The sequence below is a fragment of the Vidua chalybeata genome, chromosome 21, assembly GCF_026979565.1.
Source record: "Vidua chalybeata isolate OUT-0048 chromosome 21, bVidCha1 merged haplotype, whole genome shotgun sequence".
NCBI lineage: Eukaryota > Metazoa > Chordata > Aves > Passeriformes > Viduidae > Vidua > Vidua chalybeata.
The window spans coordinates 5,824,515-5,851,912 of NC_071550.1; the positions used below are offsets into that span (position 1 = coordinate 5,824,515).

The following is a 27,398-nucleotide window of genomic DNA, read 5'->3' on the forward strand; positions in this document are numbered from 1 at the left end:
TTGCCCCAGGGTGTTCCTCTCTCATTGTCTGAGCCCCCTCAGCCCACACTTGGCTCAACAAACATGCTCTGAGTGGGAAAAACAAGTTTTTGATTAACACTTCTGATGTTCAAGGCATGTAGGTCCTCCCAGAGAGGCATGAGAGCATATGAATATGACAATGCCTTCCAGTAATAAAAATCTTTTTCCTGTCCTGTAAGAAAGATCTGGTCACTACCAAAAATGACCCAGACAACAGTACTGGACACTGTCATCTCTGTACATGTAAATCAGTGGCCAGTAATTGTGTTGTGTCCCAGGGTGAGGAGACAAGCTGATGATAAAATGGAGGCTTGAAATTCAACTTCTGTCCCTCCATGGTCCATCATTTACCCCAAATGTCAGTGAAACAAACCTCACCATTATGCCTGTCCACGAGGAACTGGATTTGATTTGCCAAGCTCACTGTGTAGGCTTTCAAACAGCCAGGCATGCAGCATTCTATGGAGGTGGATTCTCTTGGAGGAGGCAGTCTCCTGAAAGGTTTCTTGTCTTTTCAGCAGAGCCTGTGGTGTGGGGTCATTGTGGTTTTTGAAATGTTGTGTTTTGCAATACATGTAGGTTTTTGATGTGGCTTTATTGAGGTTATATGTTAACTCTATAAATACACTGTATTTTTCTTATTTTGAATGAAGTGAGAGCACAGTCTGGGAAAAAAAAGATACAGGAGAGCTCCAGAACATGGCATATCCTGGTCATTGGTAAAAGAGGTGCAGGAAGCACAGCAAAAGTGATTCTTGTGGTGAGAATCTTGTCAGTTCTGGAGCAGGATGTGGTGTGAACGTGTAATACTACTATTGCTACACTTACTTATTACACTGAATTAGCATAGCTGCTGTCCTTTCATGTTTGGAGACCTCAGTGCCTCAGTGTCTGCAGAACCTCTTGCTGGCCCTGTGCTGGTATTGGGTGCAGTTCTGCACAAGGGAATAGAACAACTCAAGGCAGATTGGGAGAAGGTGCCAACTTCAGAAGTTACTTTCTACTTCATTCTCTACCCTCTCTGACTCCTGCTTGCAAATTATCCAGTATTATGTTACAAACGTGTTCAGCTTTTACTGGCACTTGTGTTTTGCCCTGCTTGGGCAGCACCTGTGAATGTTCTAGGATGGTCTCTGGGAGCTCACCTTAAGCACAGCAAACTTCCACACTTGAGAGGCTGTTTGGTCCTGACTTGGGGAGCTGTACTTGGGAGAAGTGGCCAGGTGTTGGAGAGGCTGTTTGAGGGTCAGAACTATTTAACAAAACAATTGTAAGTGTTCCAAGCCAGCACAATAGTGTTAACCTCCTTCTGCACTATTGTTAATAGGAACTCAAGGTACAAGGCAGTGGGAAGCCTTCTCTTTAATTTTTTTGTGTTTCTCCGAACATGTATATTATGATGACACTCATGAACTATTGCCTGTCTTTATTTTTCACAATTGTTTTCTTGAATAATGAATCATTGTGCACAATAATATTGCCAGTATACTGGAAAATGGTGTACTTACAATAGATCTTTATTTCTATATGTATCCATTGTGTGACCAGTACCAATAGCATCCTAAGAAGTTACATTATGCTAAGTGCTTATGGAATTGCTCTTGTTCACTGTGGGTCAGGACTAGGCATACTTGTGTTGTGGTGATTAAGACAGAGGATATGCATTATTTATCAGCCAAAGTTATCTATAGGTGCTAACCTTAATGGAAAAAAAACATGACTTAACTAGGAACAAGACTTAGCATATGATTGTTAGTCTGTGTGACTGGTGTCCAAGTTGATATAAAGCAGTATGAAAGGAATATGAAAGCTTGGGGCAGAGGAAAACAGGAGTAGCAGGTTGATGGATCTTTTTGTTCGTAATGCCCCTGTTTTTAATGCTTGCTGTTCCTCTTGGCCTGTCTGGCTTTTTTTTTAGTTGAGAAGTGCTTTGGCTCAGGTAAGAGAAGAGCTCACAGAGCCGACCAAGTTAGCAGGAAACTCTGAATCTGCAATGCAGCCCTCTTGGCAACCTGCTGAGTGGCAGAGGAAAGAAGAAACTTGTCCTTGTTCTTGTCCCACACCTGAGTTACGGAATTGCTTACAAATGTACTTGCATGTTGCTTGAAGGATCAGACCAGGAAGGTGCTCCAAGGGCAGTTCTGCATCCTTCTTCCTTGTAGTAGAACTACATGATGTCTATTGTGAAGGAGCACCAGGAGTTAGTGACCAAAAAATACAAAGCTCCTACTGTTTCTGAGGTGTTTGTTTTAGGAGTCGATATGATTAATAGTAAATATTTTTAGTGTGTGGTTAAAGTGCCCCATAGTTGTCAGCCTGTGTGTTAAGGATTCACTTTGATGTGATGAAGTAAGAACATGTTTGAAAATACAAGTGCTGTGAGATGAAGTGCTGTTCAGAGAAATGTATAAGCTGTCCTCAGAATGCAGCTTGTGTGAAGATGTGACTGTTGCTGATGGGCACAGTGATCAGAAAAATCATATGTCAAAGGTACCAATACCCCTGGATTGGCTTGAGATTCTTGTAAAGCACTGCGCCATCATGAGCTAAGGAGGAACTCTTGATTCTTGATCTGGATGTGTGAGAATGATGAATGAGCAATTATAAGCCTTGACAGATGAAAATGGTTTGAAGCTTAAGCAGGAGCAGGTCTGAACTCTGTAACCAGACAGTAAAATCCATAGGGACAGAACTGCATTTCTTGTGGTATATTGGCATACTGCTTTGTGCAGTGCATTTCTGATTGAATTGCTGTCCCCAGGCACCATCAGAACACAAGAAATTACAAATACTCAAATTAAAATACAAACAGCCGTGTGAAATTATGGAGGCTGTGTGAATTTTAATTTTCTGAAACTAATATAATCCAAACTGGGGATTAATGGCATCCCTTAATACCCTGTTTTTCTATAGATGTTTAATAAGAAATCAAATTGAAATTAAATGATCAGATGCTGGTGTTCCCTTCTGTTCTTTGCAACTACTTTTATGTCTCCATAAGCTGCTGTTTTGGCTCTTCTATTGAGGCTTTACTTTCTCTAGTGCATTCTAATTCAAAAATCTCAAAGGTCTGGGAAACAATTAACTGCAACGATGCTGTTGGTTTGTCTAGACTAGGCCTAGATTTGTATTTCAGAGCCCTCTACAAACAGCTTTCTGAGCCATCCAGCCTCTCTGGAGACAGGGAAAGCAAAGTCTGTGTTCTGTGTGGAACAAGAGATGGTACCATGGGCTCTGTTCTGGTTTTGAGTGCTGAAGAGTTCTGTTGCAACTTCAGTGAAGACAATAATCGTGCACGAAGCAGCTTTGACTCAGAGTCCTTTCAGAAATACAGATTACCAGTGGATGGAGAAGATGCAAAACTTGAATTTGGTGGAAAGAGGGAATAAATGATGCTCATATTTGCAGTGGAAGAGAATCTATGGAGAAGCAGTTGCAGCCTGAGCTGATGTGTGGGGATGCTATTCTTGCTCTTCCCTGTTAGGAAATTGTGGTTATCACTTCTGATATCATGGCTACAGGGTCAAAAAGAGATTTGCAAACACCAGATTGCTGGAATGAAACAGCACTGTAAATGTTACAGGAACCTCAAAGCCTTAGAGCACAAACCTAAAGCAGTGAGCTGACACTTCTGGCAAAGCACGAAGGGACAGACTGGCTCATGCAATCACTTGTCTTGTACTTATCAGGATTTGAGAGCATTTATTCCAGCAAAGCTGGTGGAGCAGGCACAACATGCCCCTAACAGTCACTGAGATGCTCAAAGACTTGCTTCTCCTCCAGAGAACTCAGTATCTCATTTAACAGGAAAACAACAGATCCAAGTGTTTGACCAAAGGGGTAAACAAGTGTTCTTTGGTCTGAGCAAACTGTGTGTGCGTGGACACAAATGTGCCCCTACTGCAGCAAACTAGCTCATCTAAGTATTTTTTAATGGACAGTCACATTTTCTTCAGTGTAGCAACAGCAAATAAACACAAGAAACGTGTCAAAAAGTTTCAGTGTGTGCCTCTTCAGGTAATCCCAAGCTTTCCATATGGGTATGGGTCCTATTTTTTTTGATTACATCTATCTTTGCTTCCCTTTCCATACAATATTTGTTGGCTTATACAAGCAGTTTGTCAATCTCCTTTTTTTTTTGAATAGTTTGGGAAAAGTGTCTTTGGTTGATGATACTTTCAACTTCTAATCCTTTGTTTTGTGCAAGCCATTAAATGAATTCTGAAACTTGTTTATAGAGCAAAGGTGTTTTTTTTGGTCACTAATAGCTGCTAATAACCTTTCTGTTCTGTAGGATTCTAAGTTACCTAATGCATGAAGGCTTTTCCTAGATAGTGTCTGGCTTTAGTTAAAAGCTTCAAACAAACCAACAAAACAATTAAGGAAAGCCCAATTCCCAGTGCCCTGATTATAAATGTATTGTTGCACGACATCAAGATTACTTTAATGTATTTTCAAGGTGTTTGGCTTTTGTTTCAGTGTTGCTCTACAGTAACTGCTAGATTGGTTCCCCTCCCTTCAGCATTTTTTTACTGCATTACGAATGCAGCTTTCAGCCCAAATCTGCACTCTCATGCAGCTCTGCATATGAAAATAGTAATAAGACTGCAAGGGATGCTGTGATTGTGCTTGCCCTGAGGTAGCTAGTCAAGAACATGTGTAAGCACTTCAGAACTGAGCAATGCAAAATACAACAATAAATGCCTTTTCAGGTCATTTCCTTGCCTGAATTCTTATCAGCCCAAGACCTGTCAAGATGTGCATCCTTGGTTCTTTTTGTCACCTTGGTTTAGAAGAGGAGATCTATCTCTGGTCCAGCCAAGAATTTATCTACCTCAATATTCTCTCTCTGCCTGTTGTTAATAAAAAAATGAGTGTTAAATACATAGAAATAAGTCTTCCAATAAGCGATGTTTTGGGAAATACAGTTATCTGAGCCTAGTTTTCCAACCTTGATAAAATGCTTGGAATTGCATTGCTGGAACTGATACCTCAATATCTTGATTCAGAATTTTGAGTCAATAGCTAAGAAAGCTACAAGCAAATTAAGTATTTATATTCCCTGAATACAGCTCTGTCTGTTTTAGCTGCTACTTTGTGTATTTTCTAGATGAAGCCTAGCCTGGAGGAGTGGCAGAGTGTTGTATTCCTGCTGAAAAACACAAGAAATCGAATGTTGTCGTGCACTTCTGTGTGTTACAAACAAAGAAACAGAAAAAGGACTTCCCAATTAAGATAATGAGTGAAAGAGGAAAACGGGGTTGGTGCTCTCAACCTGAGTAACATAATTCAGGCACAGTCATGTATATGTGATGTATGTAATGAGGCTCTGCTGTCATGCTACAGGCTGCCTTGTCTCAGCACTCAAAGCCTTTATAACATTTTGCCTCAGAAGACTTATTCCATCTATTTTTTTCCTCCCTCAGCCATGTTCTTTTACATCTTCCCTGCTGGAAGTGAATAAGCCAGGTGAAGCCCTCTGCTCTTGCCTGCCTAGGTCACCTGGAAACGTGGTGGTTTTTGCCTGGTGTGTTGTCTTCCCAATTCCAACTTGGTGTCATCACTTTGGGCTGCTCTTTTGGAGCAATAGCTGTGTGTGTGTAGCTCTTCCTTCAGGCTCTGAAGTGAACTCAGACTGTACTGGGCATGCTGTCTGTGCCACACGTGCTCTGTGGTTGTAGTTTATTTGCAGCAGCAGTTTGTGCACCCTGCAAGAGGGCAGGCAGGGCTCTCCACTCTTCCTGCTCCTCAGCACTCAGCCAGCTCCCCCCAAAATTTGCTAAGCCCTACTTTTTCGTTTCTATGATTTGAAAAGCTTAGCTGGAGCTGGAGGAGGAAGGGGTTTTTCCAACAGACTGTAGAGAGAAAGTCAATGAAGAATAGGCAATAACAAGGATACAATGGGATGATACTACATCAATTATAGGTTTTTTGTAATAAAGCTTTTCAGCTGTGACTCCTGATGGGAATCAAGTGTAGAGAAGATATGAAAATTGAGCTGCACTCCCAATAGTTTGTGGATAAGAACACATATTATTTTCTGATATTAGGGATCAGATTTGCATGTATTTTCACTCATAACTAGAGCAGCACTAAAAATTGTTGGTTTAGGTGACAAAATTTTGCTTATTGATTTGTTGTCTTGTCCTCTAGAGGACTTGGTGGTTTTTGCTTGGAATAGCCTGGCAATTACTTGAGTTAACAAATAAATTTGATCTTTTTAAAATAATGCTGGAACCCAGCATCATAGGTTTTCTGTCTATTTTTGTCTTGATTTTTTTCTTTGTAGCTGTGATAAGGACAGCAGAGAAGTCAGGATTTAAACCAAAGCAGAAAGATTTAGGAAAACATAGTGCACCATGAATAGGATCTTGCTTCCTATTGATTTCATGCTTATAAATGCAAGTGGTCCTTTTTCTACAGTAAAGCAAGATTTGATACTGCAAGATGGAAACCAATATCTAGAGGACTGTCTTGGTGTGCTGGAAAGGGAACCTCTAGTGATAGCATTCCTTTTTCTCAGGTATAAGTTCAAAATAATTCAGTGGAGCTCAAATGGATTTTGCTATTATGGATTTTGTTATTAAGCTAACAACTGATACAAGGATAGGACTTTTCCACATATTGACCACAGACATCATCAGGAATGGAGCTGAGGCAGCAGAAAACTGTTAGAATGATGCAGTGTCTCAGAGATTCCAGGGTTAATCCCACTGGAATGGAAAAACTAGAGCTGTATTATTTGAAAATCAAATGAGAGGCAATCCCCAGTTAACTCTTTATACTTCTGGAATGTCTAAAATAATGAGAATGAGTTTCAGTCTAATTTTAACTGAAGTTCCATTACTCCTGACTTAGTAATTAACAGATGATATTTTTATTTGAGGTGTTAGGGGATATACAGTGCCTCCTTACACTCATTTCACTTGAACCTGGTCTTCAGTTTTTGATATTACCAGGTTATTCTGACATTCCCACAGATGGGGAATTACTTTTATAGCTGAGAAAATGGAAATACAGAAAAGCAGAATAACTTGCATAGGGTTGCACAAGAAATGATTGGCCAAACCAGGAGCTGACACAAAGCTGCTCAAGGCCTTGTCTGGTGTGTTGAAACAGAAACTCACTTCTCATCTCCATGGACTTTGTCAATCTTAAGTTCATGCAGGAGTAAGAGGAATACCTCAAAGTGCACAGCCTTGGATTTCTCATTCAGCAGAGCCAATAGTTACTCCTGAACCAGCAAAATTATTCCTTGCCACAGTTATGAAAGGAAGGAGGATTGTCTGCCAGAGCCCTGCCAGTGTAGGCAGGGCTTCTTTTAACAGAGAATTCATGATGTAGGAAACATATTTTGAAGTGATGCTTCTCCCAGCAGGTGAGGAAGCAATTGATTATATTTTCAGAACTGCTCAGTGGCTCTTGAAGAGCCACATGAACAGCCAAGTAGTAGAAATCAGGCCACAAACTAGCAAGGTCATCAGCAGATGCAGTGAGCACGCCTAGCTTTGGATTGGAAAAAAAGGAAAAGAAAAGGAGAACTGGTGGGCTTTGGCTCCTAAATCAGCATTTGGAGAATGTTAATGTAAGGCTGCTTTCCCTTGAAATTACTTGAAGTACACAAAAATTCAAGATTCTTGTAAATACAGAAAGAAACTGCTGCTTTTTCCTTGGCAATACTGATATCTTGAGTAGTTATAGCCAGGAGAGACCCTGTGTGGAGAGAAGCCTTTGGCTGCTGGTTATTTTCTCAGTTGTATCACATGGTGTTTGTGCGCTGGGACAATGTGGTGTCTTCTCAAGCCCCAAGTGCAGGGTGTGAGTGAATTTGTGTGATTGTTTTTGCCAAAAGGAGGCATGCTGGTTCTTTGGCTCTGTGTCAACTTCTCTTTTCTTTCTGAAAGATGAAAGTTTATTTTTTTCCAAAGAACAGACAGCTGTATTAAATAGGCTTGTTAGCTAACTTGGAACTTCAGCTTCAGAAGGAGCTGTACTGTCACAGACACGATTAGAGGGATTGTGTTGTGAGTATAAACTACTCAGAACAAGCTCTTGCCCTTCTCAAGGAGAGGTGCTTTGTGTTTAATGCCTTAAACTTTTTTGTGCTCATAGCTGGGACTCCCCCTTAGAATCCATGTACACTTATAGAAGCAGAAAAGCTGTGAAAAGGGAAGGAAACAATCACTCACTCATCCAAAACTTCCTTGTTTCATTGTAGAGACTTTCTGCCACGTGGATCTGGCATCGTAACCAGGCGCCCACTGGTCCTTCAGCTGGTAAATGCCAGCACAGGTATGTGAGCTCCCTTCCCCTGTGTGTCCAGCTGGATTGCTGTCTTAGCCAGGAAGGTCTTATTTGATCACTGGAGAAAATAAATAAGGATTTTCCCAAGGAAAAATGACCTGCGGCCTTTTTGCCTGTTTAACATCTAAAGCATTAAGTGTTCAGAAGCAAAATGCTTCTTAATTTTTTTTTGTTTTAATTTATTGTTCAAGGCTCCATGCACACACATCATAATTTTCCTTTGCAGCTGTGGCTCTCATGAGTGGGTAAGACCTAAAAGCCAGAAGACCCTGCTGAAAATCTAGTGAATTAAAGGGGTGAAGATGTAGGACTCAATTGAATTATCTCAGATGTTGACCACATAAACATGACTGCAGTAATTACTGTTCCAGCCTGCAAACTCTGTTGGGAAAGGCCCTTGCCAGACCTCATCTCTTCAGTTGTGTTGTTGTGTTGTGCTTCGGGACGTGCTGCTTTCGTCACACTTCTGAGTGTTTCTCTGATTTTGGTGACTATTTCTGACTCTGCTTCTGTTTAAATAGAATATGGCGAGTTCCTACACTGCAAAGGAAAGAAATTCACTGATTTTGAGGAGGTCCGTTTGGAGATTGAGGCTGAAACAGATCGTGTTACTGGCTCCAACAAAGGGATTTCCCCTGTGCCCATCAATCTCCGAGTCTACTCTCCCCATGGTGAGTCCTAATGCAGAGGGACCAACTCTTCTAGAAGGCTCTGCACTCCATTGTGAATTGAAAACAAAATACTGTCATCCCTTCCCGTTCAGTGTAGCATAGGTGGAAGGACTTTGAGGGCACAGTTTTCTTGATTGATGTGAAAACAAGTGATTTAAAGGGAAAGGTGATGAGATCATTGACAATCACAGTAGAAACAACCTGCAACTAGTTCTTACTGACCCATAACAAGAAGGAAATAGAAAGCTTTGTGTGCTTTTGTGTGTGCATCTCTTATCCCTTATTGGAGTCACTTTAACTACAGGTGGTACTTAAAGACCAGAACACTCCCACCTTAACAATCTCTTGTGCTAACTCCTGTGTCCTGTGTCTAGTCCTGAACCTGACCTTGGTGGATCTGCCGGGTATGACAAAAGTCCCTGTAGGGGATCAGCCCCCTGACATCGAGTTCCAGATCCGAGACATGCTCATGCAGTTTGTCACCAAAGAGAACTGCCTCATCTTGGCAGTATCTCCAGCCAACTCTGATCTGGCCAATTCTGATGCCCTGAAGATTGCAAAGGAGGTGGATCCTCAAGGTAAATGTCTCCTAATTTATCCTGGCATTACTAGACAGTGGCTGGATTTTCATTTGGTTGTGATTAGCCCAGTAGCTGTGGCTCATGTCTGTTGTCTTGGGATGTACCTTTATCAACAAACATTCTTCTGAGAGGTATTAATGAGTGTTAACAGTTGCTGTAGTAGAAATCTTATTACTCCCCTTTTCTTCATTTGTCTAAGCCAGATTTCTGAAGAGTTGAAGGATCTCCTTTCTTTTAATCATTTGCATTTGCCCTAGAAAGAGCTAGAAAAATATGCACTAAAATCCTTTTCTGCTGTGGCATAGCTTGTGCATTCAGCAGGATACAACTGAGAACTGATCTTGATTTTTGTCTGTTTTGCTCTTGTGGCCTCTTGTACATGATGGGAGCTGTAATGTGTGACTTTAAGAGCCCTTGGGTAGCTAAGCTGGGCAATCTGTAAGCTCTGTGAACAGAGCAAAATAATACATGAGTCATTTGCTTATCAAGTATGTTTGTGGTTTTTTCCCATAGGCCAACGCACCATTGGGGTCATCACCAAGCTGGATCTTATGGATGAAGGAACTGATGCACGAGATGTATTAGAAAACAAATTGCTTCCCCTCCGTAGGGGTATGTTTCCTTGTGCTTTGTCCATGATCTCCTTCCTCTATATTTTTTACTGCGTGAGGTGTCCTGGCCTCATCCCCTTCCTATAACATCTCCTACAACTTGTGGTTAAACCATTTCTGTTCCAACCTAGAAGCGAGAAAAGTTGGTGAACAGGGCTCAGTCATACTGTTAACAGGAACTTTTTAGGTATTTATACCTTGATCTGTAGTCCTAGCAGAAACACAGCCTTATGCTCTTTTTTTTACTTTCTCTTTCCTCCTTTCATTAAGGCAAGCTGTGAAAGATGTCTAAAACACTCCCCTCACTGTCATAGTAAAGAGATGAAGTAATTCTGGGCTGTGGTACTTGCTGTGGCCATGGCAAAAGTACCTGTGCTAAGGACTCATAAAAGGAGTCTGAAATAAATGAGACTGGAGTGTGCTTTGTGTTAGGGGAACAGTAACAAATAAGCTAATTCTCTGTTCCATACTCATTTTTGTCCTGCATACCAAAATATCAGAACCTGGGCCATTCAAGGAAAGGCTAATTTTAAACTCTTCCAGTTTCCCCTAATAATGTGCTACCACTAGAATCCCCCTTTTGTAATGCTGCTGGCTGAGTAACTGCCTTCTCAAGTCTGAGTTTTATTTGCATCCTTGCCACCATCTGATCTCTAACCTCACTCTCACAGGTTACATTGGTGTGGTCAACAGAAGTCAGAAGGACATAGATGGTAAGAAGGACATTCAGGCAGCTCTGGCTGCAGAGAGAAAGTTTTTTCTCTCCCACCCAGCCTACAGACACATGGCTGATCGCATGGGAACCCCCTTCCTGCAGAAAGTTCTGAACCAGGTACTGTCCACAGTCAGGAGCTGCTGCCCATGGTGTCACTGGCTGTGGAACACACTGAGGCCAATAATGGAGCTTGCACACCAAAGGCAGAGCATTGATTTATCCTTTCAGTAGTTGGTTTGTGGTATCACTATCAAGATGCAAGATCTTTCTGGCTAAATTAAAAGACACCTTCTAAATTCTAGTGATCTCTGTACCTAACAGTATTTGTGATACTGATAGTTATTTCCCATCTATTGAGGCTATCTATTTTTCATACAGCAGCAATTTACTGTTGCTTCCTTCTCTGCTCCCTTGAAATATTCTCTGAAGTGAAGAGAGTCTCTCTCCTATTTCTCCTTATTCAAATAGTCATCTTCAAAGTGGAGTTTCCCACAAAGCTGTGCTTTGTGGAAACCCTCTTATTAGAGCCTCATGAATGGTTTTGGCTCCTTCCACCTTGCCTTTTCACCCTTTTTTGTTTGAAAAAAGGCTTTACAACCACATTAGGTGTCAATGGTGTGCTCATCTGAAGGCAGGGTAGCCTTTACCCTCATGTATAAAGCAAATGCTAATACTTTTATGTGAAGTTTATTCTTGGATTTGAGTCAGTTTGGTTTGTGTGGATGGGAGTTTTGCACCATACTAGAAGGTAAACTGAAGGGCAAGGATAGAGGGGGGCAATAGGCAGGAGCTGGGGAGGGGGAATACCTTCAGCTCATAACTGGTATTTGTCCTGGGATAGATATTTTGTTAAGACCACACAGAAGAATTGAACACAGAGAGGAACCTTCATCTTTTTTGTAGTGTGGAGGCAGCAAACTCTTCCCAGTAACTACCTAGAGGTTTATTGTCATCTTAAATCTTCTTCTTGTACAGCAACTGACCAACCACATCCGTGACACGCTGCCAGGGCTGCGGAACAAGCTCCAGAGCCAGCTCCTCTCCATTGAGAAGGAGGTGGAGGAGTACAAGAACTTTCGCCCTGATGACCCTGCTCGCAAGACCAAAGCTCTGCTTCAGTGAGTGGCCTCGGTGTCCCTCCCTGGAAAGGCTGCCCAGCGATGAGTTCTACTTCATGCTCTTGGTTTTCTTTCAGGATGGTCCAGCAGTTTGCTGTGGACTTTGAGAAACGCATTGAAGGTTCTGGAGACCAAATTGACACCTATGAGCTGTCGGGAGGAGCTCGGATCAACCGCATCTTCCATGAGCGTTTCCCCTTTGAGCTGGTGAAGGTACTGCTTCCCCACGCTGCTGAGATACACTTTTTGTTTCTGTTGTATGTTACTACTTCTATCTGTCTCCATACTCCTCTTGCTGTCTTTCATCAGTGGACTTTCTCTTCAGCTACTTTGTTTCATGGTTTTCCCTTTTATCACCTTTTTTCACTTGTTTGTCTCTTTTATTGGGACCTTCCCATAGTGCTGACTTTCCCCTCTGTCCCTGTTTTGTGACAGAACTTAACTTCCTCTGAGCTAAATGACAATGTTTTTTGGACTTGATTCCAAGATGCTAAATTGAGTGTGGAAAATCACTTTAACAGAACTCATGGTAAATCAATGACTGAATGCCCTCACAGATAGGTCAAAGCTACTATGACTGAATTTCATGTAGAAGGAATGGTGCTGAAACTCGTACTTCTTGATCCTGAGCATCAGACTAGATCTAAAGTTGGACTCATAGATACCTAAGAAGCAGGAAAAAGGATTGTAGGTATACCTGGGATTACTGCTGTCTGTCCCTTGTCAATGGCCTAGAGGTGGGAACGGTGTAGAAACTCTTAACAGTGTACTCCCTCTTAACAGTGGAAGAGGATTCTTATTGAAAGACAGTTTTCTTGGATGGTGAATTACACTAACCTGATCAGGAGAGGCACTGAAAATCTTTTTGTAATGTCAGTTGGAACAAACTTAAGAGCCAGATCTTTCTGCTTCAATATTTTTTGCATTGATTTTTTTTTATTTCCCCATTTGAATAAGATGAGGCCTTTCTAGTGAAATAAATAGCATTCCTTGTGTTAGATTTACAATTCACACAAAATGTTTTATACATTTGTGGTGTTCACTGAAAAAGCAGCTGCCAAGATCTCATGCTAAATGTTGTAAGGCAAACCAATTTTCTTTAGAAAGCCATCTAGCACTTCAGTCCTAGTGCTTTACCTCAAAAAAGCTCCTTAAGAGCAGCTGGGGCATCGGTAAATGGAGGCCCTTAGCTGTTCATGTGTGTCCAGGGTGTGCTGCTTTGACCACAACAGTTTTGTGGCTGGACTCTGTATCCAACGCTTGGGCTAATATCTCATGTGTCACATGGTAGTGCTGGCATGGGACCTCTTCTCTTCAAAGTCTGCTGCTGTGTCCTGCTGTGCAAATCAGTGTCAGAAAGTTTGTGATGGAATTCTCTCTTGGTGCAGATGGAGTTTGATGAGAAGGAGCTGCGGCGGGAGATCAGCTACGCCATCAAGAACATCCACGGTATCAGGCACGTATCACACACTAGGCAGAGCTCTGGCTGAAGAGCCTTGTAAATACTTCTAGACCTTCCAAATGGAGTTGAAGACTTCAGAGGTACGGTAGGTCAGCCAAAGGGAGGGATAACCTCTGCCTTGAATCTGGGAGTAGGGACAATCATTCAAGTGAGTTTGCTTTCTTTTCCCATGTGGGAGTCACAGAAGTCTAAAAGGTAAAAGCCTGGGTGTCTTGACATCTTCTCCATCCTTCTTGGGCCTTTACATAGGAAAGGGTAGGAAGAGGGATGCAACCCCATATTACTCCTTTGTTTAGTTAAAACTAAAACATTGATTTTCACACTAACCAGCAGTTAGTTGTTCAAAACAAGTGTTGTTACAGAGCCCCTCCTCCCCTAGAGATTTGAGGGAACACTGGCGTGCCCATCACCAGGGTCCCACTGGCCCCACATAGTTAGCAAACAGGTCTGTATTCCCTTCAGTGTGAAGGTGAGTTGTCAGAAAATTCAGCCCTGAGACCCTGAGCTGTGTTGCTCTTGGGAAGGTGCCTGTTGGAGCCCTTCTGCACTCAGGGATGTGAACAAACACCAACCTAGATTTATTTTCATTCCTTTCTCTTGGTCAGCTACCAGCTGAACTTGATAAAGGGTATCAGATGTCAGTGTCCTAACCTTTAAGAAAATCTTCCAGAGCAGGTCTCATCTCCTGCACAGCTCTGAGGTCAAATACACTGTGAAGGGGTCAGCCCCTGCCACCCTTAGGCTGAGGTGAAACGGTGACCTGGCTATGATTGTCCAGCTAAGATCGATTTTGCCCTCAGCACCTCCATCCTTGCAATTGCCAAGCATCCCTCATTTTTAATGAACTTCAGTCAGGGCTTTTCCAGGGGATGTGACACTTCCCAGCCCAAATGTCCCGGGTTTTGGTGATGGTGGTGCCTGCTCCAAGATGTGTGTGTAACTCTGTGACATTCTCCTTGCCCCTTCTCCCCTTCCTGCCCTGTCTTGTCCCCACCCTGGGTGTTTAGAACCGGTCTCTTCACACCTGACATGGCCTTTGAGACCATTGTGAAAAAGCAGGTGAAGAAGATTAAAGAACCTTGCCTGAAATGCGTGGACATGGTCATTTCGGAGTTAATCAATACTGTTAGACAGTGCACCAAGAAGGTAACCAGAGGCAGCATGGAGTTGGCACCTTCCACCTGCTCGCTGGCTGCGGCGCAGCATCGTGACCTGGGCAGGGACTTGCCTGCAGCCACACTTGGTGTTTTCACCACCTCCTCAGCATGACTAGACCTGAGCAGAGCCAGCCTGGAGCGATCCAGCCAACAAGCCAAACAGAAAGGAAGCACTGTGGAATGTGTGCTATGGCCCTGCTCCCTGAATCTTTGAGAGCTGAGGCATTCTGGAGATGTCCTGGCCACCCCTTTGTCTGTAGCATGTCTCCTGGTTCCCTTGAAAACCAAGGGTATTTCTCTATGGCTGCATTTTTCTCGAAATTTATTATCTGGGTTTATTTTCCAAGCCAGAGACTGGGATTTAAATTCTGTTCCCTCTGTTCTTGTAGAAGTGAGAGGATTAATTCCAGAGTTGCCCTTGGGGGATGTATGGGGCTGAAATTTAGAGCTACAGCACTTACAGTTGTGGGTTGTATCTCAAGGAAACGTTCCTGTGGTGTTTGGCTTGGTTTCTGGCTGGTTTGGTCCATATCCTGATCTGGAATAGCAGCACATGGCTGAGAAGAAGCAAGTTAGAAATGTTCATCAGCCTCTGGGCTCCATCTGTGCTCTCTCTCAAGAGAGAGGACATCAGGCTTTGCCCTTTGGGATCCATACTGGTAATTTTTAGGGTCAAGGGTGGGAGCCTTGATTCTGCCCTTTGGATGTGGCAGCTTTTGTTTTTGAGGTTGGGGTTGAAAGAGAGTGACATAAGATGACTTGTGCCATTCTTCTCAGCTATGACTTGCTGCTTCAGGCAGGGCTGGGTGCTGGTGAAAAGGCACCTCAGTTAGGATTAGGTGGGCACTGGAGACTGGAATCGCCACTGGCTTTTCAGGTGCAGGTAAATGGGCACTGCAGGAGGTTTCCACAGAGTCTGACCCCCTCTCAGCAAGGGTGGGGACAGGTGCCCAAGTGGTGACACTTGCCATCCCTTGCACAAGTGCCTGGTCCTTAGAGCCAAGAGCCTCTGCAGAAGGGCTCAGGTGTGCAGACACATGCTTTGCCCCCCAGGACAGACTGGGAGAGCAAAGTGGATGCAGTGAGAGGTTGCTCAGGTTTCTAGAGTGCTGGAGGAGCTTCCTTTTTCTGTCCTGCTGTCCTCTCTTGGGGTATGTGACTGTGGGAAGCACCCAGAAAATTGCCATTAGAGCCTGTTGACAGGTAAGCACAGGCCCTCGGGCTGCCAAGTATCCAGAGTCACCTGCTAACTGGATCAGAAGGGCCCTTCTTTTTCATGCCCTCTGAAGCTTCTTTTGATTTATTCTTCATCCATCAGTTGCTATTCAAAACTTCCCATTGATTCTTTCTCATTGCATCCTTTTCTCTTCACTTCCTATTTCTTACGTCATTGTTTCTTTTTCATTCCTCTTTTTACTGATAATTTTAGAATAAACCCTCTGTTCTGAAGGCAGCAGTTCCTCAAGTGATCAGGTGGTGGGTACAACAGGGTGGGAAATATGGGAGGAGAAGAGACCACATGGATGGAGGGGAAATACCACAGATTCAGGAATAAAGGATTCCATTTCAGCTTGGATCCTACTGCTAAGGTGTTCATGGTTGACTTCAGTTCTAGTTGCTCTGTGTGTGCTCTAGTAGCCATGGTTACAATTTTGTTTGTGAAGAAACAAAATACTGTCAATCAGGTGATACTCCGGTATTGTAAGGAACTAATTAAAAAAAAAAAAAATCAGACTTCCCCTGAAGTCTGTGGGAGAAACAGCATAACTTGAGCTTAGCTGGGCAACTGGATTAGTAGGAAGCCTCTGCTGGGTCAGAGGATGTGAACTGACCTCTGGAAATACTCTTGCTTTGCTCAAAAGGGGCATTGTTGGCACCTGTAGATAAACCCTTGGGTGAATCCAAATCCTGTAACTTATTCCAACTCTTTGCTGCTTAAAAGGCAGAGTGGTTGTACATCCCCTAATAGTAGGTGTTGAAGAGTATTTTAATACTGGTGTTGCTTGGGGACTTGCAGGTGTTATCTGCAGAGATGTGAAAGATGAGGAGAAGGAGTAAATACCTGATTTACATGAAGTGGTGGTTATTTATAGCCATCCCAGGATTTGTTGGTAGCTGCAGGCACCCCAGGTGTGGTTATAAACTGCAGCTTTACAAAAGCAATATTCCCTTCCCATGCCAAGGGGATGTTATTCCCTGAAAGCACTGGCAAAGTAGTAATGGCCCATGGTAAGACAAGTAACTCAGATTGTGTAACAAAGAGCATCCAGTAGAAGCTCTGAAGTGTTAAAAGAAGTGCTGAAAAACTTTTTTGGGTGCAGTAGTCTTGAATTGGATTGATCTTGGCTATTTTTTAGTAACTTTAGTTCTGTGAACTTTCTGTTCTTCCTGAGTGGAGCCATTGAGAACACAGACCACAAAATATCAGTGAACATGAATAGTTCCGTATAAATCACAGCAGGCCTATGTTGGATCTGATGCTGCATATAATGGTATAGTGGATGCTTTGTATAGCTGTGGATGTCCTGTAGCACTTTCGCATTTTTCTAAATACTGGGTGCATCTATTCTTACTGAGGAAGCTGATGTTGCAGGGAAGGCAGGTGAGATGAAATATGTTCTATAAGTGGAGTAGTTTGCTTGAATCCCTGAAACTGAGAGACACCAGTCCATTTCTGCCAAAACAAGATGGAAGTGACAGACCTCTGAGGTCTTAGCCTGGCTCCTGTTCAGGCTTCCTGCAGCTGGAATAGGGAAAACTTGGAAGAGGAGATAACTATGGTGGGAAGGAAAGGGAAATGAGATAAAGAGGAATGAGAAATGCTGAACCTCTAGGAAAAGGGACAGTGGCTCACTGGCAAAAAGTTTTGTCTTGAAATCTAAAGAAGCTTTCCTTCAGGAAGTGATCACTTGATCCCTGGGGGCTCCATTCATTCATCTTGCTCTTGACAGCTCACCATTTCACTGGCCCAGCTGCTCCTACCTCATTCCCCCTTTGACACTTCCATTTGCCTGTAGACTCTCCTGATACTTGGCAGTGCACAGGCCCCATAGCAATGCTCACCTGGTTCAGTAAACTAATGGAATGAACCAAAATCTCACTTCTCATTTTGCCTTGTGTTTTCTCTCTTCTCCCTCTTCCTTCCTTCTTTCTTCCTCCTTCCTGCTCTTTCTCTGCTTTGCTTTCTTCTTCCTCGTTGCTTCCTCCCACCCTTCCCCTGCCATGCAGAACGGGTCTCTTCACGCCTGACCTCGCTTTTGAAGCCATAGTGAAAAAGCAGGTGCAGAAGTTGAAGGAGCCAAGTCTGAAGTGTGTGGATATGGTAGTGAGTGAGCTCACATCCACCATCAGAAAGTGTAGCGAAAAGGTAAAGAAACAAAAAATCAAAGAAAGGTCAATGCCCATCCCCTTCCCACACACTTCCATGCTGTTTCTCCACACACAAACACACACACACACCAGGAACTCCAGCAAATCTAGAGAGAGAAAATTGATATAACAATGCATCTAGAGGAGAGCAGCAACCTGCAGGTACAGGAGCAGTTTAAAGGCAGGCCAAGGGGAGTGGGTGACAACTGATGGGCTCTTTAGCTGAGCAGTGAGCTGGGACCCAGTGGGTTACTCTGGCATAAACTTTTCCTCTGTCTGGCTCAATGTGGATCAAACCCTTTGTAAGACTGGTTTTGCTGTGCCATTGCCTGCACATTTGGAACTTCTTAGTTGTTATTTCTGGGACCCCCTTAAATCTAGGTACCCTAGAAAAAGATTAAAAGCCAGAAAAAGACCTCCCACCCCCACAGCATGAGTGGTCTGCAATGCATATTGAGCTGTGGCATCTACAAAACAGCAACTGATTAAAAGTTCGGGGTGCAAGATGTTCTGCAAGAGACATTCAGAGTTCTAAAAGGCTTTGAGAAAAGCTTTTCCAGGCATTACACCCTCTGCATCATTCTCCTGCTGATTTCTCACTCCATGGACTATGCTCAGGGAGTAGTAGTGTGATGCTTTTCCTTGCTTGCTGTGAACCACAGGAGGTGAAGCCTGAGGGCAGCAGCAGGTGGAGAGTGACAGGGAAGGTGTCAAATACTTCTTGAAGGCTGGGGCAGGAGTGGCTTTGATTCCCGGGCTGGTTCCCTCCAGGAGAGGGCACCACATGCCTCCTTTAAAAAAAAGGCAGATGTGGCAATTGGTGTTAAACTTACCAGCGAGGGGCCAGGAACATGTGGCACAACAGAAGTGTGTTCTGGAAACTGAGTTGGAAAGGAATGTTCCATGGGCTATTTTAGGACTTGGAAATTACAGTTTCCTTCTTCCAGGGTTACAGCCAGACTCACCAGCATTTTGGTGAGCCCTAAATTGAGAAGGAGGAGAAGATAAGGATTGATGTGAGTTCAGAGTGAGGGCAAAAGATGAGTTAATAAGGTCTGACTCACTTAGAAATGCAGAGCTCATTTCCACCTCTGTAAGGACTCGTCTTTGACATGCCCCAAAGCTCTGCCCAGTCTATTTTTTGAGGAGTCTTGCTGTTGCCATATTGTGGAGTCTGATGTGAGGCAGAGTAACTCCTTCTCAGCCTGTTTCTGATGTGGATTTTTATTTTGATGGGTGTGATTGCTTGCACTGTGTTCTGTATCCAGCTGGTAATGTCTGCTCTGGGTGGGGAGAGAGAAGGATGATGATAAAAACCCCAGGGTGTTGAATTCTAGTTTCTCTGTTGGACCTTGTCATTAGAGTGGCTGGATACCCACTTGCTCTGTGGATTTTTAATCCATGATGTGATGGATGACCCTCTGAGGATATTCCAAGGTGATGTAACCTGGGTAATCCTGTAAGGAAGGTGATAGTGATGCTGTAGGAGACTAATGGCTATGGTTAAAGCCAGAGAGGCCAGGGAGGCAGATGTTAGATGTAAAATAACTGCCTGAATGAAAACACATAGCAATAGTACTGGAAGAAAAAAAGGAAGACTTTAGTAATGTTTTAAGTCAAATGTCTGCATGTAGTGAGAAGGTTAATCTTGCCTGTACCTCCCTCTGAAAGAGTAGAAAGAAAGCAAAGGCCACTTAAGGATTTCAGCTGGACTGAGATGGGTTCTGATGGCATAAGGTAGTAACAGCACAGGGACATTAGTTAATTTGCAATATTTATTTTGCATGTTATAGCTCTAACTGCTTGACATGGACAAGAGCATGTGCTATTAGGGGAAGCATCTGGAAAAGGCTACTTTAGGACTGATGCTAATTGTAAGGTAATACCCAGCCTGCCATGTTGTGGACTGATGCTGCATCTACAAAGATGAAAAAACCTTTAAATTCACCAGAAGTCTTGCAAGGCTTCTGGAAAGGAAGGCTGCTTGGGCTAAAACCTCTTGAATTAGCTTAACAGTCCTGTAGCCTTGGTTTGTTGCTGTCCTGAACTGTTGTGTGTTATTGTTTATGTTCTCTCACAATTATTTCATTTCACCTCAGTTGGTGAAGAAATCATTGTATGTACAGTTGATAAAGCTGTATAGATTGAATATTATGAGACTATCAAAGAACACAGAAGGTCACAAACCCATCTGTGTTCACGGTACAGTTTTCCTGTATGAAAAGCTGACTATTTCTTGACTATTAGACAAAGTTGAGGACTGAAGAAGACAGACATTAACAGCTGTCCTGTGACTGGCTTGATTCTGAGCTTCTTGCTATTGGAGAGTAGCTCCAAAAGCAACAGAAAGCTGGTATAAGCATGGTCCCTTACATTTAGGAAGATAATATTCTAGCTAGTGTTTTTCCAAAAGCAGGAATCTTCTGTGCCAGACTGCACTGCAGTGTCTCACAAGTGCAGGAAAGTCTTACAAGTCAGCAGCCCTTCAGCTGAAGGCTGATGTCTGGTATGCTGGCAAGGACTTGTAGAATCTGCAAAGAGGGGAATTAAGGACTATTGGGACAAATTGGTTTTCAAAGAGGGCTGTAAGCTTGTATTTTGATTAAACAGGAAAATGATGCTAAAACAGGATCAAAACCCCACTGAGCTGGGACACGATCCCAGGCTGACAGACTTTACCCCTTGAAGGGTCGCCTGCTCTCCTGTCTTTCAGAGTCATGGCATTTCTGGGTGCTGTTTGTCCTGCTGGTGATAACTCCTTGCCCCTCTATACCCTGTTGCATGTTCCTTGGTGGTGTGACATCCTGTGGCTTGTTTATCCTTTTTCCTTGCCCACCCTTGCTGCTCCTGTGCATGCTTGGGGTCAGAAGCTCCTGCATGGGGACCAATGCTGCCAATTTATTTTTGCATATGGATGTTGCTGGACGAGCTGGGTTCTGAACAAACCACTACTTGTTTTGCACTTTGTGTGCATTTGAACTGGTTGGGACTGGGATGGTGGGGGGAGGTTTAATGCGGTTTTTGTTTGACTGTGTTTGTTTGTTGATTTTTTTTTTAATTTGAAGCAAAGAAGCTGAGACTTGCTTAAAGGTTTTCCAACTTCCTGTTTTTCTGTTTGACTTAACTTGCCCATCTATCCTTTGCCAACCCCCCAAAGGAAACAGGAAGCTTTCCCTGTCTGTCTCTGAAGCAACCAGCTGCCTGAACCAAAAGATCATGGAGAACACCCAGTTTTTGCTTTCAAGACAAGGTGGTACTGGGAAACACAAATTCCACTTTTGAAGGCCACAGAGGCAGGAAAAAAAGAAAACCCCACACATTTAAAAATAGTGTCAAATCTAGTCCAAATTCCTATTCTAGGCTATTACAACTTGCTTGACTGCAAGGGAGCTCAAAGGGTTTGAAACTATTTGTTGGCAGATGTTAGGAGTATTGGTGGTGGTTAGTGTGGGATCTGGCTTCTAGAAGTGATACTGCACATTTTGAGACTGTTCTTTGTAGCATGTTATAATTATGTATACAAAAAAAAAAAGGGCAAACCAGTTTAAGAAGCTTTCATAAACTGGAGGAACAAAACAAATGCAGTACATGTCTTGGGCAAGTGAAATACTGTTTGACATCATAGTCAAATTAGAGGTAACATTAAAAAAAAAAACAGGGAAAACAGTTTCACAGGGGATAGGTAAAATGGAGGAAAAAAAGACTGGATTCTGGATCTAGAGGTTTAATTTTATTTGACTGTGCTGAATTTGACCTGCAATGCAACAGTTGTTGCTGTAGGAATCACTAGAGGTTTATGACTCTAGGCAAGAAGGCAGGTGCTTGTGAAAACCAGAGGACTTTAAAGGTGCTGATTCTAGAAGTGTAACTCAGGTATTATCTCTGTAGATAATCTTCCCTTGAATCACAGCTACCAGAGTCGTCCTGCTTCTCAGTGTGGGCAGGAAAAGATTCACTCCTCGGTAATGTGACAAAAAATGTGCTGTAGATGCAATGTGAGCATAGATCTCAGCTGTGTAATCCTGCCCCAGCACAGTGGAGAACAGGTAGAAGCAGCTGGATGCCCAGAGCATGGTGTTTCTTGGAGACACAAACCCTTGAGCTGCTCAGATCCTGTGTCTCTGCTTGTGGATGTTGTAGAGAGACAGATGCTTTCGCTTAGTCCCTCAGCAAACCGGGACTGAAATCCACTTCACTTCCTAGAGGACTTAACAGGTTGTAAGAAAAGGCTGTTCACCTGCTTAGCCTACTGCAGTGAGATGCTGAACTTTAGAGAAACGACTCGTTTTAATGGTAAAACCCAACAAGCAAGAAGCAGTGCCCTTATATCTGGGGTTTGCCAAAAGCCTCATGACAGGAAGAGCGTGGTGAGTTTGGAGCAGGTCTCTGGTGAGACAGAAAGGTTGCTGCAAGATTGAAAAGGGCTTTTCTCTGAAGCCCAGAGCAAGCAGACTGCAACAGACCTCCAGGAACTTGGAAAAATCTGTCTGCAAGTCCAGCTTTCTAGAACTTCCCTTGAGAATACCTGATAGCAAGGTGTATGTGTGCATGTGTACATGTGGGGGGCTGCAGCCCCCTTTTTACCTCCCTTTCCCATGTGCACGTGTTTCCTCTCTCCTGCAGCTCAGCCAGTACCCTCATCTGCGTGAGGAGATGGAGAGGATCGTCACCACCCACATCCGTGAGAGAGAAGGCAGGACCAAGGATCAGGTGGGGATCAGGAACATGTGTCAGGGGGGAAATTGGGGGGGGGGGGGACACCTTTTGAAGACATCTAAGTTGGGCCTGGGCCAAGGGGTGTCTGGCTGCAGAGGGGATTGGATGAACAATGTCCAGGGCTCTGTGTGCCCCTGTTAGCAGTGTCAGTCACTAACCTCTTGTCTGTGCCTCTCTTTGTCAGGTCATGCTTCTAATAGACATTGAGCTGGCTTACATGAACACAAACCACGAGGATTTCATTGGCTTTGCCAAGTAAGCATTCACCTCCTATTGCCTCCTCTTCTCCACATGTGTTTCCTGTGGCTCTGTCCTATAGCTGCTCCAGTAAATGGGGTGCAGAGGCCCTGGTGCAGATCCTATTGTCCCAAGAATGGTGCAGCTCTCAGTATTGCTTGTTTTTTCAGTGGCTCTGGATTGCAAGGCTGGGACAAGAATAGAGATGCCTGGAAGGGGGTGTTACAGTATTAGTTTTGTGTCAGAACAAAAAAACCCAGCAGCTACGGAGGGTTAGTGACCCAAATGAGGTTCATGTGGGAGTGAGAAGATGAGTAGTCCAGGCTGAGAGAGCAGATGGTGCAAGATTGGGTAATTAGGGCTTGGAAGCCAGTGGTGGGGGGCCCCAAATGACTGTAGCAGTTATCCAAAGGGAGGAGGATTCAGGTGATCAAGAAGAGTTTTAGAAGTTTTGAATGTCTCTGCTGTTGTTTTCAGTGCTCAGCAGAGGAGCAGCCAGATGAGCAAGAAGAAGGCAGCTGGTAACCAGGTAGGCTGAGTTCCATCTCCTTCACTGCTGCAAGGAGAACATGTTTGCTGCCTGGAAGTTACCAGGTGGACAAGTGCTGGGCTGGATGCAGCACTGCTCTAAATTGTTTTGTTGTATTGCCTTTTTTTTTAACTTATCAAACTGTTTATAACTGGAGGATAGTGGTTTAGGCTACCTGCAGTCAGGAAGAATTGAGCATCTGGCAGCAATGGAGGGCAATGGCAGCTTGATAATCAAGATCTGGTCTTGCTTTTCTGGTAGAAATCCCAATTAATTAATGTTCTATAAATTCCTGTTTGTTCAGCCCCTTCACTAACTGTGCCAACTCTCCTGCCAAGGTGAGAGGTACAGAACACTAGGTCTGACCTGTTACAGAATTGTCCTTTCTAGGGGTCTTTCCCATGAGTGGTATCTACCTTCTGAAAAGAGATTTCAGGAGAGTTTATGGACTCTTTTTCTGAAAAACTTCACTGGAAGTGTATAAATCTCTGTAAAGGGAGATAGAGGGTGATGATAGCCATAGTTGCAGTGGGTATGTATCAGAACACACCCATGGGAGAAGACAGCAGTGGAGGAAAGGACTTCCCTTAATCCTCCAGGAACCGTAAGGAGTGTACACAGAATTAAAAAGAGACTAATGACACTTTGTCCCAGATTTGCTGGGTGCATGGCAAGGCTGTCTTGGCTAGAAGATCTTGGAAACAAAGCCTTACAAGCAGCTTCATAGAGAATGGAAGCAAATGCTTTTGCTTAGTCTTTTAAAAAGACATTCACTCCTGACATCCATCCTCTTCATAACAGAATGTTTGGCCATCTCTCCCTGGATGTGACATTGCAGACTGTTTCAGATTGTTGGCAGGCAGGTGTTCTCAGCAGGCTGGGCTGGCCAGCCAGCCATTTTGGAGCAGCTGTAGGGAATCCCATCCTCTGCAGTCCCTTACAGTAGAGCTGAGCGTAGAAGAGTGCAAAGGGCAGACTCCAGATCTACCTGTAAAATGCTTTCGCTTTCCTGTTAGCAGATTTATTTTGGGATGGGGGTTGCTTGTATTAACACTTGGGGTAAAAGATTTGGTACCAGCCTCCAATTTATTTTATTTTATTTTTGAGCCTCTCTTCTCCTGCTCCAGCTTTCCTGGTAATAATCTCTCCTCTCTTTGCTCCTCTCCTGCTCTCTGCTCTGCTGCTGTTGCTATGGTTCCCCTTTGCAGGATGAGATCCTGGTGAGTAGAAGGCCACTCAGCAGGGTGTGCTAATGAACATTAATGTTGCATCTGGGAAGGCAAAACCAGGACATAAACAAATTATTCCCTCTGCTGCCGAATGGGGAGAGGAGGGCAGCTGGCATTAGACACGAATGAAGCAGAAATAAGGTGGAAAGGTAGTATGCTGAGCAAGAATTCAGAACTGCAGGTACATCTTTCGAGTGGGTGGAGATAAAAAGCAGCAATCCAAGGATGTGTAGTTCTGTTCCACTGCCCCCTCCTGTCCACACGGCGAGTAGGACTAGCTCGAGCTTAGAAGGCAGGAGCTGAACATCCAAGGCTCCTACGTTTGCCTTTACAGAGTAAATTGCCAGTTAAATGATCCTGTACCTCCAGGGCAGGAAACCAGGTAGGCCAACTGGGTAGGTTGCTCACACAATGCAACCAGCTAATAGACAGTGCAGTCTCATGGTTTTTCAATGCCAGGAGGTTTTCAGCAAGCATATCCATACAACACAGTGCAAATAATGCATGCAGACGTTTCTGGGTGTGAATAGTGCAGTAATAGTAAAAGCTAATGCCTTTAAGCTGATGCATACCTACATTTGATTATGGCACGTGTGGGGTTCTAAACTAGCACTTGGTGAGTAGGAGTCCCCTGGAGAGTAATAGCCTGGCTTCTTTACAGACTAAACTCCTAGGAACTTGACTTGCCCAAGATTAATATGACTGCCCAAATACCTGGGTATGCTGAAGTCCAGGGTACTAATTCCAGATGCACCATTTTGTTCTGTTATCCTTAGTGACTTCTTTTACTAAACTCAGTTCTTTCTGGAGTGCTTGGCCATGTCCTGAACTAGTTCCCCCTACCCTGAGTTGAGTGAAGCACTCCACACCTGCAGAAAGGTGTGCTGGTGTCCTGGTTTTCTCTAGGTGTGGCCTTTTCTGGGTGTTTTGCTGTGATTTGGTGCTTGTAGGTTGTGCCAGTGTCCAAGGCACTCCTGATGTAGTTCTTTCTGTATCTCTTTCCTCTTGGCAGAGGGTATAATGCACAGCACTGCCAGGTTCCTTCCTGCCTCCTTTTTATGCTATTCCTGGCCCTTTTGGGGCAAGGACCTCCACTGGCCAGTTGAATGGGGGGCTCTTCTGGCAGCAGCAGAGAGCACCATGTTCCTTGTCTTTCCATACTACTCTGCATGTAGGGATACCCTTGGATCCCTCCTCTGTCACCTGAGGCCAGGAATGATTGTCCTTATTAATGCTCACTGCTTCCACCCCCTCAGGTGATCCGGAAAGGCTGGCTCACCATCAACAACATTGGCATCATGAAGGGTGGCTCCAAGGAGTATTGGTTTGTCCTGACAGCGGAGAACCTCTCCTGGTACAAGGATGATGAGGTGAGTAGCTCAACTCTGCTGCTGGAGTCTCAGGCATCTGATGAGGACAAAGCACTTCAAGTCACTGGGTTTTACAGATGTATCTTCTGAGTGCTGTCTGCAGCTTGTGACAAGCTGAAACTATCCTTGAGCCAGGCTCCCCATGGCCTCAGTACTGCTGAGTATTTCAGAATTGATGTGAATGTGGCTTGTTTGACGCACAAGGAGTAATATTTATGCTTAAAGTTCTGGCTTAGTGGGAAGTTGACAGGCATTCGGAATGAATTTGATCTTTATTCATTTTGCTGTGGCAGCTGTGATCATCAAGGGTGTGATGGGTTAGTTCCAATATTTGGACTTTTAGGCATTTGTGGGGCAGCAGTGAGTTTTCTGAAGGCACGTGGCAATGATTTCATGCATCTCCTGGTTACAAGAAAAAAGCTCTCTCAGAGCAAAGCAACAGGAGCTGTGGACCTGAAGCTCTAGCTCAGGTGCTGGCTCCTTCTGACCTGGAGTAAATTAATTAATCTCTCCCAGGTCCAGCTCTTAAACATGCAAAGTAGGAATGTCTTTTTACTGATTCTATATTGAAAATGGCAGTTAATATGGTATATTTAATGTTGTTTGAGTTGTAAATGGTCAGAGTTTTGCTGATCAAAACTACAGTGATGTGTGGAATATCACTGATAAGAGCACGGACCTACTCTGTAGAGTTGCTTGATAATCTTGAATATTAGCAATTCTGGCAACATGCTGTGATGTGTTTCTGCTTCAGTGGGAATTGTTATAAGCAGACAGAATCGTTCCAGCTGAAATCACTGTCAACAGCGTCTTGCTTCCTATGCAAGACAAAGATAGTTAATTGTCCCTTTTGATTACTTTGAAAATAGAAAGAATAGCTGGATGGTTCTGGTAAGGATGTGATTGAAAGGTTTAGTCCCCTCAATGTGCTGGGAGATGAAAAGTGTCTGGTATGATGTAGTCGTAAGCTCTGAGTTGATCAGGGTTCCTGACTGCAAATGAAGAAACTTCTCTGCCTCTTATTGTGGTTTGTGTCCCTCAGGTATTCTGAGGCACTCACTACTGTGTCTGGGAGCTGCAGCTAGGACTGGATTCTTGTCTAGTTGCTATCAGTGGGCCTGTTTCCTTCTCAGCAGGTAGAAATGATGACAAATACAGTGATGAATCAGCCTCTAAATATTGCTTTCTGTATGGAGATGACTGCTGTGCTGCTATGGATGAGCAGGCAGCAATTTCCTAATTAAAGAACCAGGCATTGAAATGGCTTTTGCTAAATCAGTGTGTCTCTGCTGTAAGACCCCTGCCCTT

General features: G+C 43.7%; 1 protein-coding gene across 18 annotated transcripts in view; it reads left to right on the top strand.

The window, feature by feature from the left end:
- Window positions 1-27,398, top strand: part of DNM1 (dynamin 1) — a 65,579-nt gene that overhangs the window by 15,409 nt on the left and 22,772 nt on the right. For 11 of the 18 annotated variants that reach the window (XR_008434442.1, XR_008434443.1, XR_008434445.1 and 8 more), the window contains exons 2-15: window positions 8,240-8,313; window positions 8,847-8,996; window positions 9,371-9,574; window positions 10,091-10,189; window positions 10,860-11,020; window positions 11,879-12,021; window positions 12,099-12,234; window positions 13,410-13,477; window positions 14,491-14,629; window positions 22,633-22,719; window positions 22,910-22,980; window positions 23,440-23,491; window positions 24,700-24,711; window positions 25,977-26,090. Coding sequence is in view for 14 of the 18 variants with exons in the window: in XM_053962149.1 (XP_053818124.1) it covers window positions 8,240-8,313; window positions 8,847-8,996; window positions 9,371-9,574; window positions 10,091-10,189; window positions 10,860-11,020; window positions 11,879-12,021; window positions 12,099-12,234; window positions 13,410-13,477; window positions 14,491-14,629; window positions 22,633-22,719; window positions 22,910-22,980; window positions 23,440-23,491; window positions 24,700-24,711; window positions 25,977-26,090 (1,510 nt within the window). In the remaining 4 variants the exon portion in view is untranslated. Of the gene's footprint in view, window positions 1-8,239; window positions 8,314-8,846; window positions 8,997-9,370; window positions 9,575-10,090; window positions 10,190-10,859; window positions 11,021-11,878; window positions 12,022-12,098; window positions 12,235-13,409; window positions 13,478-14,490; window positions 14,630-17,868; window positions 18,008-22,632; window positions 22,720-22,909; window positions 22,981-23,439; window positions 23,492-24,699; window positions 24,712-25,976; window positions 26,091-27,398 lie in introns of all 18 variants that reach the window. The other 7 variants (XM_053962150.1, XM_053962139.1, XM_053962144.1 and 4 more) reach the window with 3 other exon arrangements.